This window comes from Scleropages formosus, chromosome 11 (genome assembly GCF_900964775.1).
Source record: "Scleropages formosus chromosome 11, fSclFor1.1, whole genome shotgun sequence".
In the NCBI taxonomy this organism is placed as follows: domain Eukaryota; kingdom Metazoa; phylum Chordata; class Actinopteri; order Osteoglossiformes; family Osteoglossidae; genus Scleropages; species Scleropages formosus.
The window spans coordinates 12,250,201-12,267,847 of record NC_041816.1 but is presented as its reverse complement, the minus strand read 5'-3'; the positions used below and the strand labels follow the sequence as shown (position 1 = coordinate 12,267,847).

General features: G+C 41.7%; 1 protein-coding gene across 4 annotated transcripts in view; it reads left to right on the top strand.

Moving 5' to 3' along the window:
- Nucleotides 1–817: 817 nt before the first annotated feature.
- The window catches only part of arnt2 (aryl-hydrocarbon receptor nuclear translocator 2), a 38,110-nt gene continuing 21,280 nt past the window's right edge, over nt 818–17,647 (top strand). For 2 of the 4 annotated variants that reach the window (XM_018763758.2, XM_018763757.2), the window contains exons 1-6: nt 818–1,224; nt 4,352–4,466; nt 8,079–8,126; nt 9,333–9,377; nt 10,090–10,303; nt 10,590–10,803. In XM_018763758.2, the coding sequence (XP_018619274.1) occupies nt 1,194–1,224; nt 4,352–4,466; nt 8,079–8,126; nt 9,333–9,377; nt 10,090–10,303; nt 10,590–10,803 (667 nt within the window). In that variant the 5' untranslated portion in view covers nt 818–1,193. The remainder of the gene's footprint in view (nt 1,225–4,351; nt 4,467–8,078; nt 8,127–9,332; nt 9,378–10,089; nt 10,304–10,589; nt 10,804–17,647) is intronic. The other 2 variants (XM_018763760.2, XM_018763759.2) reach the window with 2 other exon arrangements.

The window sequence follows — 17,647 nt, the reverse complement described above, 5'->3', positions numbered from 1 at the left end:
TAACCACTACACTACCAACTGCCCATAGTTGTTGGGAAAGGAAAAAAAAAAAAAAAGTTCAAAATGTATATACTATTGCAGCTGTTAACATTGCTAGTGATTCATTACAAATCCTAATTTGAAGCAAAGTAACTTCAGTACCTGACTAGTTTTTGACCTGATGTTTTTAAATCCTTCTTTGTACCAATTCTTTTACTCGAATAGTTGCGTGCAAAAGAAACTTACTTGTAGACCCCTGCACCTATGCATACAGTGTGACATAGTCCTAGTTACTACACTTTACCATAGTACCTTGCTCAGTCATGCTACAGCAGAAGTGGGATTTGAACCAGGAATTTTGGGATTGCGATGCAACAGCCAACACTACACTACCTGCTGGTTCCAGTATGACATTACTGACTTTTCTAATATGTCTGTACTGTACATTTCTCTTGGGGCCAATGAATAATGCAGCAGAGTGTGGAATTTCAGCCTGGCACTCTGTACTCTCGCGCTCAGGAACTGACAGGCGCGCACCCTGCACGCGCCGTGAGCTTCAGGTGTGTGTGGAGCCCGAGAGGTGCCAAGGTGCCGGGTCCAGAGCACACGTCACTAAAATTATCTATGACGCAGTTTAAGTATTACAACATCTTTCTACAGTACGCATCGCGTGTTGTTGACATTTCATGACATCACTTTTTTGCTTTGACGCCATATCCAAGTTGGTTGGACTACAGAAGCATCTCAAACAGAGCAGTTTTAATGAATGTACAGTTGTACAAATGAATAAAGACCCATTAACGCCGAACACTAAACTTTTAAAACGCTCCGAACTTTCGGGGTTGTTCTGTATTAATTAATTCGAGGCAAGTCTCGCGGTGTTACCACTCAGACATCTTACGTCCCCCCCCCACCCAGAGTGTAGGGGAGAAAAAGCAAATTTATTCTACACGCGTGAGCTGTAACGTGTACAGTGCGCCGCGGTGTGTGTTGTACGGGCTGCCGAGCGCTGGTGCCGCCCGGTTCCGTGCGTTTCCGAGCGCCGAGAGCGCGTTGAGGTGTTCGCTACCCTTTGGCTCCCGCTGCATCGTCCTCGCGTGCGGAGCCCCGCGAGCGGAGCCCCTTTGGCCAGCGCGCGGCGTGTCGCGCGCCCCGCATCGTGCGTCATTCTCCTCTCGGCGCTTCACTCCTCTGCTCTCCTCCACAGAGACGACATGGCAACACCCGCCGCCGTCAACCCGTCGGGTAAGTCCGGCTCTGCGAGCCGAGGGGACGGACGGGGACGGGGTTGACGGACATTGACTCGCGTCGTCGTGGTTTCTCCGGGGAGGTCATTGATTTTTTCCCCACAGTTTTTTGCCATAACAAAAGAATGTGAGTGAGTGTCGGTCGGTCCTTTTTTTTCCGACGACGAAGAGCTAAAGGAGCTAAAGCGCTAGCCGACAATGCTAGCTGCGTACGTGGGGGGAAGGGGGACGAAGCTGCCGTTAACTCACAAAAACCTGCACTTCTGTCACTTCATGTCGATTGAGTTCACGTCTTGTTTTGCACAAAATCTATGTAAGACTCGTGTACGGCGCTTGGCGGTGATTAAAATCTGTTTCCCCCCTCAATGCAAAATGTGGCTTCGCTGAATACATTAGTGCGGCCGGTACGTGATTGATTTCCCTGATTAATGTGAACAATTCAAACGCGCTTTTCCATCAGGCTAGCGCTCCAATTTGTAAACCTTTTTCATCGTTTCACAATTTCCTCCACCTTATTAAGCCTTAACGTCTCAAGCAACAGCAGGGCTAAATTACCAGCCCTGCCTGTTGATTCCCAAAAAAAAAAAAAATCATATTTTTCTTAACCGTGTGCGGTAAAACTAAGTTAAATTTAAAAATAAAAAAACAAAACCGTTTCAATATTCAGTTTAAAATTTTTCCCATTTTTATTTTAATGGATATTAATCATGGAAAGTGCGACTCTGGACCGCCCGAGTTTTGTGCTGCGAATTTCGTGTTGAGAAACTGCGATGGAAACGTTACATAACAGAGAACCCATGATCTTCCCCGGTTCGGGTGTCTTTTGTTCCCTTCGGGGGTTCCGCTCACATCGGCTTTGATGTCCTCTTCGGATTATGTGTTGTTGTTGTTGTTGTTGTTGTTATTATTGGACAGCCGCAGAGATGGATGCTGTCGCTGGTCTCCATGAGAAGGGCAACTTTTGAGAGGCTCCAGCTGTGCGGCTGAACGGCGGCAACAGAGCGGATCGTGCTGCTCCTCTGCTGCCTTGTCCCTGTGAATACATTGAGACTCCTTTATAAAAAGTATTTAAATGTAAAATGGCATAGTCCAGCATCTTTGACTTCTCCTGTCAAAAAATGTAACCTTTTCCTCTTTTTTCCTCTCTCTCTCTCTCTCTCTCTCTCTCTCTCCCGCACCAGCAGCTGGCATCTCCTTGTTACATCGACTGTAAATGCTCTGAATGCAAATTGGGCTAAATAAATAAAGAATATCAGTTTCACAGTGTGCTGAAATTTGCAAGGGTGAGAGTGGGGGAAATGCACCAGAAGTCCTGGAGTCTGTGGCCTTCTGTTTTTGTTGTTTGCAACCTGCAATATTTTCAAGACAGTTTAAACACCTTGTCAGAATTAAAACTGAGGGGGGACCTGCTCAATCTGCATCCCACTCTGTTTCTGTCTTTGACTCACCGGCAGTAGATCATCATCATCTGGTTGATCTTAATGCTGTCTGTTGATCTAACCAGTGATCTTTACTGTAGAAATAAACTTTTTTTCCATGCACATAGTTTCGAATGAGGTAAACAGAAGGGGAATGCCGTTTAACAGTTTACGTTTATTCACTTAGCAGACGCTTTTTTCCAAAGCGACTTCCAATGAACTCTGTGTAGTGTTTTCAGCCCACACACCTTACCCAGCAAGGTGACTTACACTGCTAGATACACTACTTACAATGGGTCACTCATCCATACATCAGTTGAGCGGTGAGTTTGATGCAGATGTTTTTCCTTAGGATGATGTTGCAATTTATTTTGCATCTCAGGTATATCAACAATTTTGGAAAGATTTATCAATTAATTGTGTTTGGTGTTCAGTGGGATTAGTAAAAACTGCTCCTACGCCCCCACACTGCCACTCTTGGAGTTTGTATTCAGTCCATGGAACTGAAATGCTGAAAGTGTAGCAAAGGTTACATTAATCATTTGTTTAAAACATGGAGGCCTGACTTTCCATACATAAATAATTATACTGCAAATGAAAGGTTTTTTATGCAAGAAATGTGGGAGGGGCTGATTCATTGGCTACGGGTAAGGGGAATAGGTTCGTGACAATCTCTCTGGACTATATATAAACACTGTTTTGTGTCCAGAATGCTTTTGTGAGCTAAATGAATTGATGGAAATAAATGAAGCCATAAGATACAGTACCAAGGCTTTACTGCAACACAGACTATTTTTTCATTGTTTGGCATACTTTAAAATGTCGTTAGAATGATATCAGGAAAATAGATTTTTTTTTTCCTTTTAAAGTCTCTGCTTGCAAAATGCATGGTTAGAATTACTTGTTTGCCTAAAATGGAAAATCTGTCGTATCTGCGTAGATGTGGCTGGATGTGCTGGAATGCAGCCTGATGATTTGTTGATGTAGTTCTTAAATATGAGTGCAATTCAGAAAGTATCTGCAGTTGGTTGGTGGGGTACACTGACAGGATTTCTCTTTTTGCTATGGAGTGTACACTGTTTTCTTTTGAAGTTAGCACTTGTTAAAGCAGATCTGAAAAAGCATGTTTCTCGGGAGGAGGGTGAGAAGAGGTTCTGGCAGCGTTGTCTTCTCTGTGGCTTAACTCCGTGGTAAATTGCTGTGGAACATGGTAGTGTCTTGAAATACAGCTGACAGAGCGGGCACTGCCTTGCAATTCTGTGAAGGTGGAAAGCTTGCCATGGAGAAAATGAATGCTGTTGTGTGTAGCTTTGTTGTCCTTTGTAATTTATTAAACACTGACATGCTCAGAGTATTTCAGCTGTAAGAACTGTTATTTAAATTTTTTTTTGAGGGCTTTTTTTTTTTTCTTTTCCTTCCCTGAGTTCCGCTAAAGATTTTAGTGTGTAAAAATTGAAGAGAAAGTGGTGAAATGTCTTTGATTAGTTCACAGCCTTGTGGTTTGTGTCCATGTGAAGGCCTGAAGTGCTGCTTGCTCCCTTGGAAATGGGGGAGGGGAAAGTACCCAGAATCATATCTTGATCCGGCACTGACGTTTAACTTGCTGCGGTAGACTGTATATGTGCTCTGTTTACATTTGATGATGAAGGGTTATTGTGAATGACTTTTTTTTTTTTTGCTTTTTGCTGTTGTCTTCCTGGAATGCAGAGATGGGCACAGACCTCCCTGGGCCTGTGGCAATGCCAGGCACCGTGGTGGGTGCCGGACAGGTGCGGATGGCTGCTTCCATGCCTGGCCGCGGGGGCAAGAGGAGATCAGGCGGGTGAGTGTTTCGTTTTACAGCTCACGTCGCACAGGTTCTAACAGACTCATGGACGGGCATACGGAAACACCAGGCAAGCAAACGATGAGCCTGCGGCAGCGGGGATGCCCAGAGGGAGTAGATCTCAGCTTCAGTGCCACACCAACAGTTGGCTGATGTGACAGAAAATGAGCAAAATGTGACATCGTTGGTTTGCAGTCATTCCTGACGGCAGTGGGTTATAGCACGAAGGAGGGCAGTGTGTTTGCCTTGGTGTGCCGGGTACGTGGAGCGTTGGAACAGTGCGTACCGGTGAGGCACACTGAACCGCATCCCACCCACTCCTGCGTACTTCACAGCATGTATACAGCACAGTGTACGGCCCCCTTTTGCCACATTTACTAATGCGAGGGCACATGTCCATGTGTATATGTCCATTGGAATGGTACCGATTATTACAACTTCATTAACATATATGGGGAGAAGGAATGGAAGTTGCTGTAATTACAGTATTCCACATCTCTAAATGGTGAATTTTGCAGTTTTTATACTGTCCGGGATATTGCACGTGTCTAGTAAAAGTAATAATTGCGCAAGAGTGTCGAAAGTGACTTTAACAGGGGGAATCATTTATATAACAATCTGTGGTCTTTTAAGCTTATTACAAAATCGAATACAAGGAACGGTAATATTTGAAATACGGTGTGGTTTTTGTTGTGTTGTAAGGCCAAAATAACATAATTACGTAACTATCATAATCTCGAAATGGTCTTTAATACAGACATTTCCCTGCTGTTGCCTCATAAAATGAAGGTTATTATTTTTTTTCTGCAAGCTAAATGACCATCAAAGTAAGAATGTTTGAGAATACTATCAGAGTGAATAAACCAATTAAGGCACTTGCACGAATGTTTGAATGAGAAGGGGTTGTACTGAGGTCCCAGTCATTAAATGAAATGGTTATTATGTCGTCATCATCTGGAACTGTGATACCTAGAATTCATCTTTCTCTAAACTGTATCCTAAGCTGGTCTTACCTTTCATTTAGTAAATGACCACAGCTTCTTGTCTGTTAATAATTGCATATGCATATACCCAGATGACATGGCTTTATAGTACTTTTATGAAAACCTTGATATAGACCTTTTTCTTTATGGGATTGGGTGTCTCACAGCTGTAATGTTTGGCATTGGTTCTCCAAATATAAACAATGTATAAAAATAATTCCTACAATTATTCAGTAATTTGTCTGAATTTTAAAGTTATTTTGGGTTTGCTACACCAAACAATAAAATGTGCATTTTCTCAACTGAAATGCTGATTCCCCCCCCACCTTCATACTTTCCAGATTATACCGTTACTGAATCTCTTTTTGTATTTCATACATCATACATCACTACATTTAAGAAAGGTTTCAAAACTCACTGCTTTCGGACTGACCTCTCCCCTGATCTCGTAAGTGTGCAATAATCGTTCAGGTGTTTAATAATTTTTAATTACAGTTTGTGTAATGGAAAAGCTTTTGTTCAGCTACTCGTATAATCTCTGCTGGTTCATATGGTGGGATGTGACAAATGGACTGTACTCAAGAATCACGTGTCTGCATCCAAATCTGTCCTGTCAATGTAATGCACTCCGTGTATTGTTCTCTCAGATGTACATTGCTTTGGAGAAAAGAATCTTCTAAATGAATAAATGTAAATGTAATATTTTCACTTTGATGTACAATATACATATGTGGACTGTTTCGTTACATCTTGTGCAGTAATATATTTAAATGAGCTTCACATTTTTTTTTAATGGGTTGACAGTGTAAATTCGTAAAATCAGATGAGAATGGTTGTTTTGTTTTTACAGCAAAAAAAAAAAAAAATCTGTTATTAATATATCTATCCACATTTAGATGGAGGTACTGGAAAAAGATAATTGGATTTTAAGACTTTAAAAACATATTGCTCTTCGTAACTTCATTGCTTAAGTGATATTCTTGTATCCAAAACAACTTACAATATTTGGCATACAGATGCACATTTTACTGGGGAGTGGCGCAGTGGGTTGAACCACGATCCTGCTCTCCGGTGGGTCTGGGGTTCGAGTCCCGCTTGGGGTGCCTTGCGACGGACTGGCGTCCCGTCCTGGGTGTGTCCCCTCCCCCTCTGGCCTTACGCCCTGTGTTACCGGGTAGGCTCCGGTTCCCTGTGACCCCGTATGGGACAAGCGGTTCTGAAAGTGTGTGTGTGTGTGCGTGTGTGTGTGTGTGTGTGTGTGTGTTTATTTTGCCACAGTTAACTGCTAAGAAAAAGCACTCACTGGTATTACAGCAGTACATCAGAATTCATAATTCACACAGGTGATTTCAGGGCTAATGTTTTAAATTCAAAATGCAAAATATTTAATAAACTATTTCAAAATAAACAGGCAGCACAACAAAACGTTATTCTGAAACGTAAATGTTTAAATCTTCACTTCATGTGGTTGGTTTGAAAGTTTGTGAAAAATGTGAACTTGTCAGTTTAATGTATTCAGAATCAATAGTATGTACAATACTATAAAGAGACTGCGTGAATGAGCTGCAGCATCTGGTTAGTCTAACATTGCATTCTTTGCTGTGCCAGTTCTTTGGGCTGTAGAGTATGTTGTACTTTGTGTTGTGTGTAGGTCATTTGCTTACCTGGCAAGCTTACATTGTTGTAGCGTACTGCTTTTGGGTCTAGTGCGTTGTTTTATTTCTGTTGTTTCTGCAGCAGATGAACCAGCAACAGTTATTTCATAATTGTGTCGTGTCCAAAATTGCCGAGTGTTTTTAAAGTGGTTGTTGTTGTTATTTAGGTTGAAGTACTTGCATATTCTTTAAATTAGATCAGTTACAGTGGAAAATAGCTCAGTATTGATTGGTAGAAATGTAGCATGAATGTGCTGCATGTACATTGCTGTTGTATGTGAGTGATCCATAAACATTTATTAGCTGTCTCTCACTGTCTCCAGGCTGTTTACTTGTTCTCCCAGTGAACAAGGCTGACTGACTGCAGACAGTGCCAGTGCCACTTGGACTATTCTCCTTCACAGAAATAGATGTCTTCTTTGCATTTAGTAGTGTGTTACTACATGACAAGGTACTGCGGTGCTTAATGTTGTTAAATGCCGTGAAGCTGATGTCACTTATTGGTGCTGCATAAATGGAATGCCACAAGAATGTTCTATCCTCTGCTTGCGTCCTTTGGTTGAAAAGACTGTGCCCATTATTGCTCCTCTACTCAAGTATTGTAATATTTTTTTGGAGAATCTGTCTTTCGCATAATGCTTCCAAAGCACGATAAGTTCAGTTTCCTCATATGTGCTTCTAATGAGTGTTCTGGGTGATTTGATCCAAGATCCATCTGGATGTTTTTTTTTTTAGCTGTGCATCGTATGCATCCATGGTATGCTTGGACCATCACGTTCATGGAAAATTTAATAGAGAGGCAATGTTTCTGAGAGCTGAAAGACTGTGAAGTTTTTAGTTTCAAGTGTTAATTCAATGTTGGTTTATCTTAGTTGTTACATGAAAGATGACCACGTTTATACAGTGAACTGTGACCTTGAAAAGATGACGTTACATCTACATTTCTTTGATGTCTGATTGTGGTTTTGCAGAATGGACTTCGATGATGAAGATGGAGAGGGACCCAGCAAATTTTCAAGGTGGGAAAACGTGAAACAGTGACCAGCTATTATTTCCGTGTGCACAATGGTTTAGGCAATAGATTTGCAGAATAAATGCAGCTAAATTAGCACAGTTTGCTCTGAGTGTTTATTCAAAATACAGTATATCTGCTGTGTTAAAAATTGACGTTATGAAATAGTGTATATTTCATGCATGCACTTTGTTTCATCTTAGTATTGTTTTCTTTTTACATTCAACAAAACATTTACTTTTTTGTTTGCTGTATGTGTTCGGGTCTTGTTGAAGGTCGTTACTTTGTCGGTAGCCGTGCGCTGTTTCGGACATCTGCTCGTATACAGTTTGTTTCAGTTTGTGATTTTTCCTTTAATCCATTCTCTTAAAGGATCTGTATCCTTTCTTTTTGTTCAGAACTTTCAGTTATGTTTTTTTTCTCATGACTTGAGTGAGCATTGGAAAGGAGAGAGTCCCCTCTGCTGGAGAGAAGGAGAGCTACATCACTTTAACCCCAGATGTTCCAAAGAATGTGGTTCTTTCTTATTGTTTTCCAAATGAACAAACAAATTAGGGCACTGAGAGTGCCAGAGACATACTAGGGGGGGTAGTAATTTTCTGGTCTCATGGCTTAAATTCCACATCCTATATGCGAGATCTTGTCCTCTCAGCTTTGCCTGTGGAGGTGCTGCTTGTTGCTGGTAAGGGACTATGCTTTTCTGCTAGTCCCTGTGGTGACATGAACACAGTTCTCAGTGGGTCTCAGTAGGCCCCGTCAGAGGTGAAGGAATCCCTGTCACAGTGGGTCTTCCTACATGACCTTGAGGTGGGCTCTTCCTGCCACACGAAACACAGATGTGTGGTGATGAGGGAATGGTCTGAAGCTCCTGTGCTCTCACTGAACCGCTTTTGGAATATCTGACTCAGGGTACACATTAAACCATGCATGCTGTTTTTCTGTTTATCATTCATCATTAGCAGTCCCGTGCCATGCATGGCTCAGTCTCAAGACTCCATTCATTTTCTTTCCAAATTCTTTTCCTTAGAATTGTAGCTTGTTTTAAATAGCCCCTTGAATGTTACGCAAAATTTTTAATACTTATTAAATCAACTTTATCAAAATTGTGCTTTCTTATAGATATGCATTTCTGCTATAGGGTGCGTTATAAAGTTTGAGTTTTATATATATTGCTTGATTTGTGATGTGTATTCTTGTCATGCTTTCTCTTCAGGTATGATGATGATCAGATTCCTGGTGATAAGGAAAGATTTGCCAGGTAGGGCTAGTCTGCAGGGGTTGTAGAGGATAATACTCGCTCAGGGGCCCCGCTGTGCTGCTACAGTGAAAGCTACACTCAATTTATTTTCACGTGTTGTGTGTAACAGTGTCTAAAGTCAGTAATAAATATTTGGGGATCCAGGAGTAGATAATACCAGATCTGTAAATATTTGTGTCGTGTATCTAGCAGTGTAAGTCACCTTGGTGAATAAGGTGTGTGGGCTCATAACACTACATAGTATCCATTGGAAGTCGCTTTGGAGAAAAGCGTCTGCTAAATAAAGTAACGTGAACGTATTTCCAACCCAGTTTGTGTTGAAATTTTCTTTCATATCTTTCTGGACATATTCAAATTCTTAGTAGTCTGTGTTATTGAAATAAGTTAACTACTGATGTGAAAGTACAACCGTTGCTTAAATGGGAAGAATTTATTACTTTGAATGTGTGAACTGCTGTATTGACATTTTTAATGGATGCACTTTTCTTTATATTCTCAGCACATACTCAGTTCCAGAGAAGCAACAGAAAGATATCACTACCCCTAACTGTCATAAATACACAATATGTGTAAAGCAAACTTAACTGACATTTTTAGTAGCTCTGTTGTCTTTGGACTGTAGGTAGGTCTTTGCCGTGATTGTCTCGACAGTCAGCTTGACACACAAGTGGCGTTTTCCCGCATGACCTGCTGTTTAATTCCTGCTGACTAGGGAGAACCACAGTGAGATTGAACGGAGGAGGCGTAACAAGATGACCCAGTACATTACGGAGCTGTCGGACATGGTGCCCACATGCAGCGCCCTTGCCCGCAAGCCCGACAAGCTGACCATCCTCCGCATGGCCGTGTCCCACATGAAATCCATGCGGGGAACAGGCAACACCTCCACAGACGGAGCCTACAAGCCGTCCTTCCTCACTGAGCAGGTGTGAAACGCTGCCGCGGTTCCTCTTGTGACCTGAGTCGCTCGCTGTCGCAAGCTTGGAAGGCGTGCAGATGACACATTCGTTTGTATGTTATTGGTCTCTGAATTGTTGCCCACGTGCTGTCATGTAGTGGAGACCTCAGAGGCCAGAGTGCATGAATGAAAACCAAAACAACATACAGCTTGTTATGTTTTGATGACAGTACCTCGATAACGTGTGCATATGTTGATCTTGTCACATACTTGCATCCCTGACTGGTTGGATGGTCACTCTTCTCCCTCCTCAGGAACTGAAGCACTTGATCTTGGAGGCGGCCGATGGCTTCCTGTTCGTGGTAGCAGCGGAGACAGGCCGTGTGATCTACGTGTCAGACTCGGTGACGCCGGTGCTGAACCAGCCGCAGTCCGAGTGGTTTGGGAGCACACTCTATGAGCAGGTCCACCCGGATGACGTGGATAAGCTGAGGGAGCAGCTGAGCACTTCGGAGAACTCCATGACAGGTGGGTGGATGTAACAGTCTCCACAGTACCCACTTTATGTTTTGTATTTTTGCATTTGGCAGAAGCTTTTCTCCAAAGCAAAGTATAACTCAGAATAAGCAAAAGTGCATCCCACAATAGACAGGGTTTAGATATGCATATTATTGAAGTACAGTTTTTTCTGTAATTCAGCTGTCGCCATAGTACATGTCATCCTTAACATCTGAAGCAGGATGGCACGGACAGCGCAACGTGTTTCACGTTGTCCCTAAAAAGTCACTATTTTAGTGTTTGTAGCTCTAAGTGCAGGACTATAAAGGGTACAGATTCAAGTGTCATGAAGTTTTTCTGATCAAATTCCTTGCTTAAATACAGCTGCGACCCCTGTAATATTGATGGATGTGGTTAGTCTGAGACTTACCAGTCCGTGATTTGTAAAAGGGAAACTGCGGAAGTCCTCCTCGGTCAAGCTTAACACACCCTTACCATACATACACACACACATGCACGCACAGTCTGAAACTGCTTGTTCTGAGTGGGGTTGCTGCAAACTAGATCCTAACCCAGCAATGCAGGGTGTAAGGCTGGAGGGGGAGGAGGCACGCCCAGGACGGGACACCAGTCTGCTGCAAGGCACCCCAAGCAGGAATCGAACCCCAGACCTGCCAGAGAGCAGGACCTGGCCAAACCTACTGCACCACCGTGCCCCCTACATCCTTACCAGAAAAAATACAATTAATTTTACAATATAGTTTCTTTGTCACTTGAATTTAGTTTGTTTTATGCTGATGTATATTAATGCATTTTTTTTTTAATAACAGTTTTGCATTATGAGTAATGCTCTATATAAGGTATAATGTACTTACTGAAGTCAGAGCCCTACAGAGTCATGTTGGGGTGCCTGTGAACACTAGAGGGAGCTGTACACATGTAAATGAGTCTTGTTCCTGATGGACTCTGACAAGGCTCAATACTTAAGTCACTTTACATAATGATACATTTTTTGTGATGGTGTTACATGGTATTTTGAAAAAAACCTGCAGAAAGACGTTGGTACCTTTTTAAGCACATAATAGAAAATTCATCATAATAAATGTCATCACTTGTCATGGCCCATTACATCTCTGGAATTCAGGAACTTAGAGCAGTCGAGTAGCTTAAAATTTAATTAAGGAATTTAATTAAGAAAATCTATTATGGTTGTTAGACTGACTAGTTTAACTCCACGTCAAACCAAGATTTTGACATCAACTCTGGTGTCATATTAACTTTATCATTAGTTTCTGCTATCTAATTGCTGGTGTAATTCTTCATGAGTAAAATTCTGCATGATGAGAAGACATGATTTTAACACGTGGTGCGTAGACATAACTTTAATGGGTAATGTCCCCATGTTCCGCTAAATTTTGATGGATGATTAAATTGTCTCCTCTGTAATTTGTGGTTACATGACTGAATATTGATGAATGTGACTGATTGTTCAGAACAACTGACTGTCTTGCTCAGAGGAACATTAATGCACTCAGTCTTAAATCAGCGGTATGTCTGGCACCGTCAGTCATTGTGGAACGGAAGATACTAGTTTTTAATGTTGTAGTGTACTTAGTTTAATTGTAGCTTTATTTTATAGCTGCCTATAAATTGTGCATTTGAGTTAATGTCGTAGTTAATGTCTTGCCAGTTATTTTTCTCTAAATCTCTCCAGTAAGCTGTCTTAATTTAAATAGTTCATGGATATGTAGCTGCAGCCTGATAGTAACTGGTTAATGTTAGTCAGCTTATCTTTTTTTGACTTGCCTGATTTATATGTGTGCGCAATACAAACGGTTAAAATGTTGAGTATGAAATGAGTTACTTCAGAACATTGTGTTGTTCTTTTTTGTATTTTTTTTTGTCTGTCTCTTAGGTAGGCTCTTGTGGGGGCAGAAGGGGAATACAGTGGCGCTTCTTTCCCCACTCTTTTTCTTCTTTGCTTTGCTACAGAACAGGACTCCGTCGATATAGACAATATAGTGACACAATCAATATACTTAGAATGCCAGTGCCTACAGGTATTTATTAGTATTGAAAGGAAAATAATTACAATAATGAAGTGCTGGACAGCTGGTAGCGTAGTGGCTAGAGCTACTGCCTTTGGACCCAAAGGTCACAGGGTTGAGCCTCACCTCCAGCTGTACTACTCTTGAGCAAGATACTAACCCTAAATTGCTCAAGTAAAATTACCCAGCTATATAAATGGGTAAATAGCTTTAAATACTTTAACACTGGGGGGTGTGGTGGCGCAGTGGGATTGGCCATGGCCTGCTCTCTGGTGGGTCAAGGATTCGAGTCCCGCTTGGGGTGCCTTGTGACGGACTGGCATCCCATCCTGGGTGTGTCCCCTCTCCCTCCAGCCGTGCATCCTGTGTTGCTGAGTTAGGCTCTGGCTCACCACGACCCTGCTTGGGACAAGCAGCTTCAGACAATGTGTGTGTGTACGTGTGTGTACTGTAACACTAAGTTGATCTGGATGGAGAAAAGCATCAGTTAAATGAATAAATGTAAATGTGAACCTAATCTTTTGGAGACTAACTTGTTCCACAGATAATTGTTACCTTTTTTTGACTCTTAAATAAGCCTGGTGTTTGTGAAGGGAGTTTTTGGTGTAGACCAGAGGGTGACAGATCAAGCTTTTCATTAAAAGTCATTTGAGTAGTTGAATGGCAGACTGATACTTGAATAGTTAGGTAATTATCAAACGCAGTAACATTTTGTGGGGGCAGAAGCAGTGTACCATCTTCTTCATCCCTTCCAGTCTTAAAGTGAAACCCCTGCCCATGAACATAAGCTTTAAACTAGAAAACCCAGGACCACAACTGCTTATATCGATGACCAGAAATGCACCTGACATTTATAGACAGTTTTTCCTCACTTTCGCATTTAAGAATGACTTCAGTTTCTAAGAAACAGTAGAAAATTAAAAGGAAACTATCATCAGTGCGAATGTTCTTGACAAATAAGAACGAGATGTTTCAAAATCCTGGGGGGTGCGGTGGCGCAGTGGGTTGAACCACAGTCCTGCTCTCCGGTGGGTCTGGAGTTCGAGTCCCGCTTGGGGTGCCTTGTGACGGACTGGCGTCCCGTCCTGGGTGTGTCTCCTCCCCCTCCAGCCTTACGCCGTGTGTTACCGGGTAGGCTCCGGTTCCCCGTGACCCCGTATGGGACAAGCGGTTCTGAAAATGTGAAAAATGTGTGTTTCAAAATCCTAAAGATGACCTGGTTTTAAGTAATCTGAAAGTAAGGACATGAAATGGGGGAATAAACAAAGTGATTGACTTGATATGTTCCCAAAGACAGTCCAGATAAAATATCCCAAATGTGCTGATGAGATTTTGATAGCCCAGCTTTTTCCAGTTACAGAGAAAGTGCTGGTGTAAGGATGTTTGCTTGTTTTATACCACCGCATCTTATTTGTGTAATTACAATAAAACGTGACTTATTTATACAAGTATGTAGTATTTCCCAGTATGTTTTGAACATTATCTCAAGACGAGCTTGCGGCTGATCTGTCCAGAGCCACAGGGGGCTCTTATATCACTGGAGTGCATAGGCCTTGATATGCACCCTTCAGGGAGCCTCCAACCACAGTTTAAGTGACAGCACAGTGTATTTGTTTATGCCAGAGTTGAGCCAAAAATCAGTAAAAATGCATTTCATCTTAGGCCAAAGTTTCCAAACTGTTTGTAAAAAGTGAGTAGTATTTCTGTCCACTTTTTAAAAGAATGCACTTATTCATTTAGAGACTCTCTTCTGTTAAGTAACTTATGATGTGGGCAGTGTATTCAGGTATGGACAAAGAGCTTCAAATGAAGTCATTTAAGTGCAGTTTCCTTCCATTCCACTATCTTTATGCTACTTTTCAATGTGTCTTTAATTACAGTTCCTTTATGCTGCCACCTGCACTGAAGGGTGTTTGATAAAGTTGAGTTTTGACACCATTTTTAGATGCCCCCCTCACGTCCAGGAATGCTGGAGGTCCATTCCACCGCATCAAGAGCAATGCCAAAAACCACCATGCCTTTGTTTCCAGAGCTCTTGTGACTGAAGCAAACATAAGGTGGAGGAGCTCAGCAGTCTTGATGGGATGAGGTCACATTGGGTCTTAGAGACAGGGTAGTGCTGATCCCTTGATCACTGTGTTGGCTGTAAGTAGTCTTGAAGTTGATCTTGGTAGTCACAGGAGGCCAGTGAAAAGAGGAGAGAAACTAATGAGAGCAGTTTGTGAGCAAGTTGAAATCCTATCTTTGCCAATGGCATTCAGAAGCAGCTTTAGAGGTCTCATGGTGGAGGCCTGAAGACTAGACAGTAAGTGTTTCCAACTGTCAGAACATGGTATCATCATAACTTTCATCAGGAGCTAGACTAAGTGTGTTGAATCAGGCAGATCTCTCAAATGTTGAATGTGTAGAGCCAGTAAATGTTGAGCTGTCTTCACCATTAGGTTAAATGCATAGTGTATGTGGAGGAGGAGACTCGTGTCTGTGAAGACTCCCAGGACTTCTGTTATTTTTAGTTATTATTTAGCATCTTTGTTCAAGGTGCCTTACAACATACAAACGTTCTTTAGGGACACATTTTACTTGCTTAAACAGTGGGGGGGCACTTGTTTCAGTTTTGCATTCAACATAATGTTCGGTAGTTACTTTTCCTTAGTCAGTACCTTTGTTGAAGGTCACTTACAGTGTTAGATAATCAACTTTACAGTGATTTACCCATTTATACAGCAGGTCATTCTTACTGTATTAATTCAGAGCAAGTACCTTGATCAAGGTTGCTACAGCATAAGTGGAATTTGAACCAAGAACCTTTAGATTGCACAGTGACAGCCCTAACCACTACACTACCTGCTTCCCTGTCTTGACTGAAAATGTTGATAAATTGAGTTGTCCAGCTGGATGTAGGGCTATGTTGCACCATACCTGCTTGCTTGTAGTGGCCACGCCATGAGCACGTCTAGAAAGCAAAGTCCAAAGATCACTTCAGTGACAAGTATATCGTGGATGCATGTAACTTCTTAGCTGGTGAAAGCCTGAAGGTGTAACATAGTTGCACAAGTCACACCCAGTTTGAATGCCTGTTCTGGGTGTGCCATTGCTCAGGCCAGGTTTTGTTTGATAAAGTCCAAAAGTCAGTTTTTCAAATGTCATTTTTACAGACCAGCTCATTTGAAAACTTTTATGTAATAAAGTTCAGGTCAGTTTTACAAAAGTTCTAGTTTATTACCATAAATCTGTTTCCAGGATTAGTTTCGCAATAATCTCACATACCAAATTTACCAAGTCTGCCAGATCCAGTTCATACTTACTAAAACTGCATGTGCAGTAACTATCTTTTCAGATCTGCTTTGGTGCAGTTGAAGAGTGAAAAATAACTTTAAAAACCCAGTGCATTTGGAAGAGAGCATGCTATCCCAGTATGGCCACTTACATGCATCCATGGAAAGACACAACCACTGTCGCCATACTGGCAGCAAGGCAAACACAAAGCGTTGCAATATCACAACATTGTGTTTGTTAGAGCACACACAAATACTGTCTTAGGTCATATTGCTACAGCTAACAGTTACCATTCAGTTTTTGGGGAGTAAGAAAAAATTAACACTTGTTTCTGTAACCATGTACATATGCAGTAATATGGTGCTTAGCGTTGTTTTTGTTATTGTTTTGGTAATTGTCCCTTTAGTGGAATACGTACTGTTTCTTCACTGCCTTACAGAGGTAGTGAGTTTGAACTGACTTTATAGTGCTATAGTGCTGCCCACCCTTGCCTTGGGAATGTACTGTTGTGGTAGAGGTGTTCAGAATGTATTGACAGTTGCTGTGTGAAATGTATATTTATATACTTGTTTAGGTATCTGATTATGTTATATGTGTTAAACGAATTTCTGCATAGATTATGTGTTAAACGTGGCCATGAAATGTAGTCTGTTTGTGTAACAGGGTTCCACCGTCTTCGTTCCCGTAATGGGGAGCGGGTTGAATTAAAAGGTTCGTTGATTGCACAGTAAGACAACAGTCTCAACGCATTTTAGAATGTTACTAGTGGTAGTCAGCATCTTGATTTTGTGTCGTTTCTGCAAGTCATCTGATCTGAACATTTTTTAATGAAAATTTAATACTTGGCACTGTCATTGTTTGTCCTAAGGATAGAAGCAACACTTTGATTCATTGCCTCCTTACACCTTTCCTTGCCCATATGAGCTTTCAGTGAAATTTTTTCTTGCGCTGACATAGGCATCCAGTACTTGGATTATTTTTGGCAGTCATCTTAATTTGGACAGCTGTGTTCTCTTTCATTGACAGCTAAGATTTGACCAGATGTTTACTGTGGCGCACCCTGAGTTGTGGGGTAAACCGAGGATCACACAGTTACCCATGAAGTGCAGTTCATATGGAGGTTCTGTACTAACATGTTCTTCAAACTGTCCAAATACACAGCTTAATACTGAGACGGCTTACCTTCAATGTTACTGTGTACTTAATAGGAATCTTACATGGCTTTCCTGTGGGACTGAGATTTAAGTGCAATTTTTGCTATTCTTTATAGTGTTCTGCTTAAAATGAAGCAATATATAGCTTTGTTACAGCTTCATGGGAAGGTGGGTGGCTGTGTTCCAGATGACAGCGACAAAGTGCTTTGTTATGTTGTTATGCCTTTGGAAAGCTCTCCATTGTGGCCTGTTGCAGTCAGGATGGTAATTAGGTTCCCTACAGAATCTCACATGGAAAACAACAGAGGAAAATTGAAATCTACTTTTCAAGGTCCATGTCCGCACTCCTCCTTTGACATCTTTCTTACTCTTTTCTCCATCTTGACTTTGCCCTTC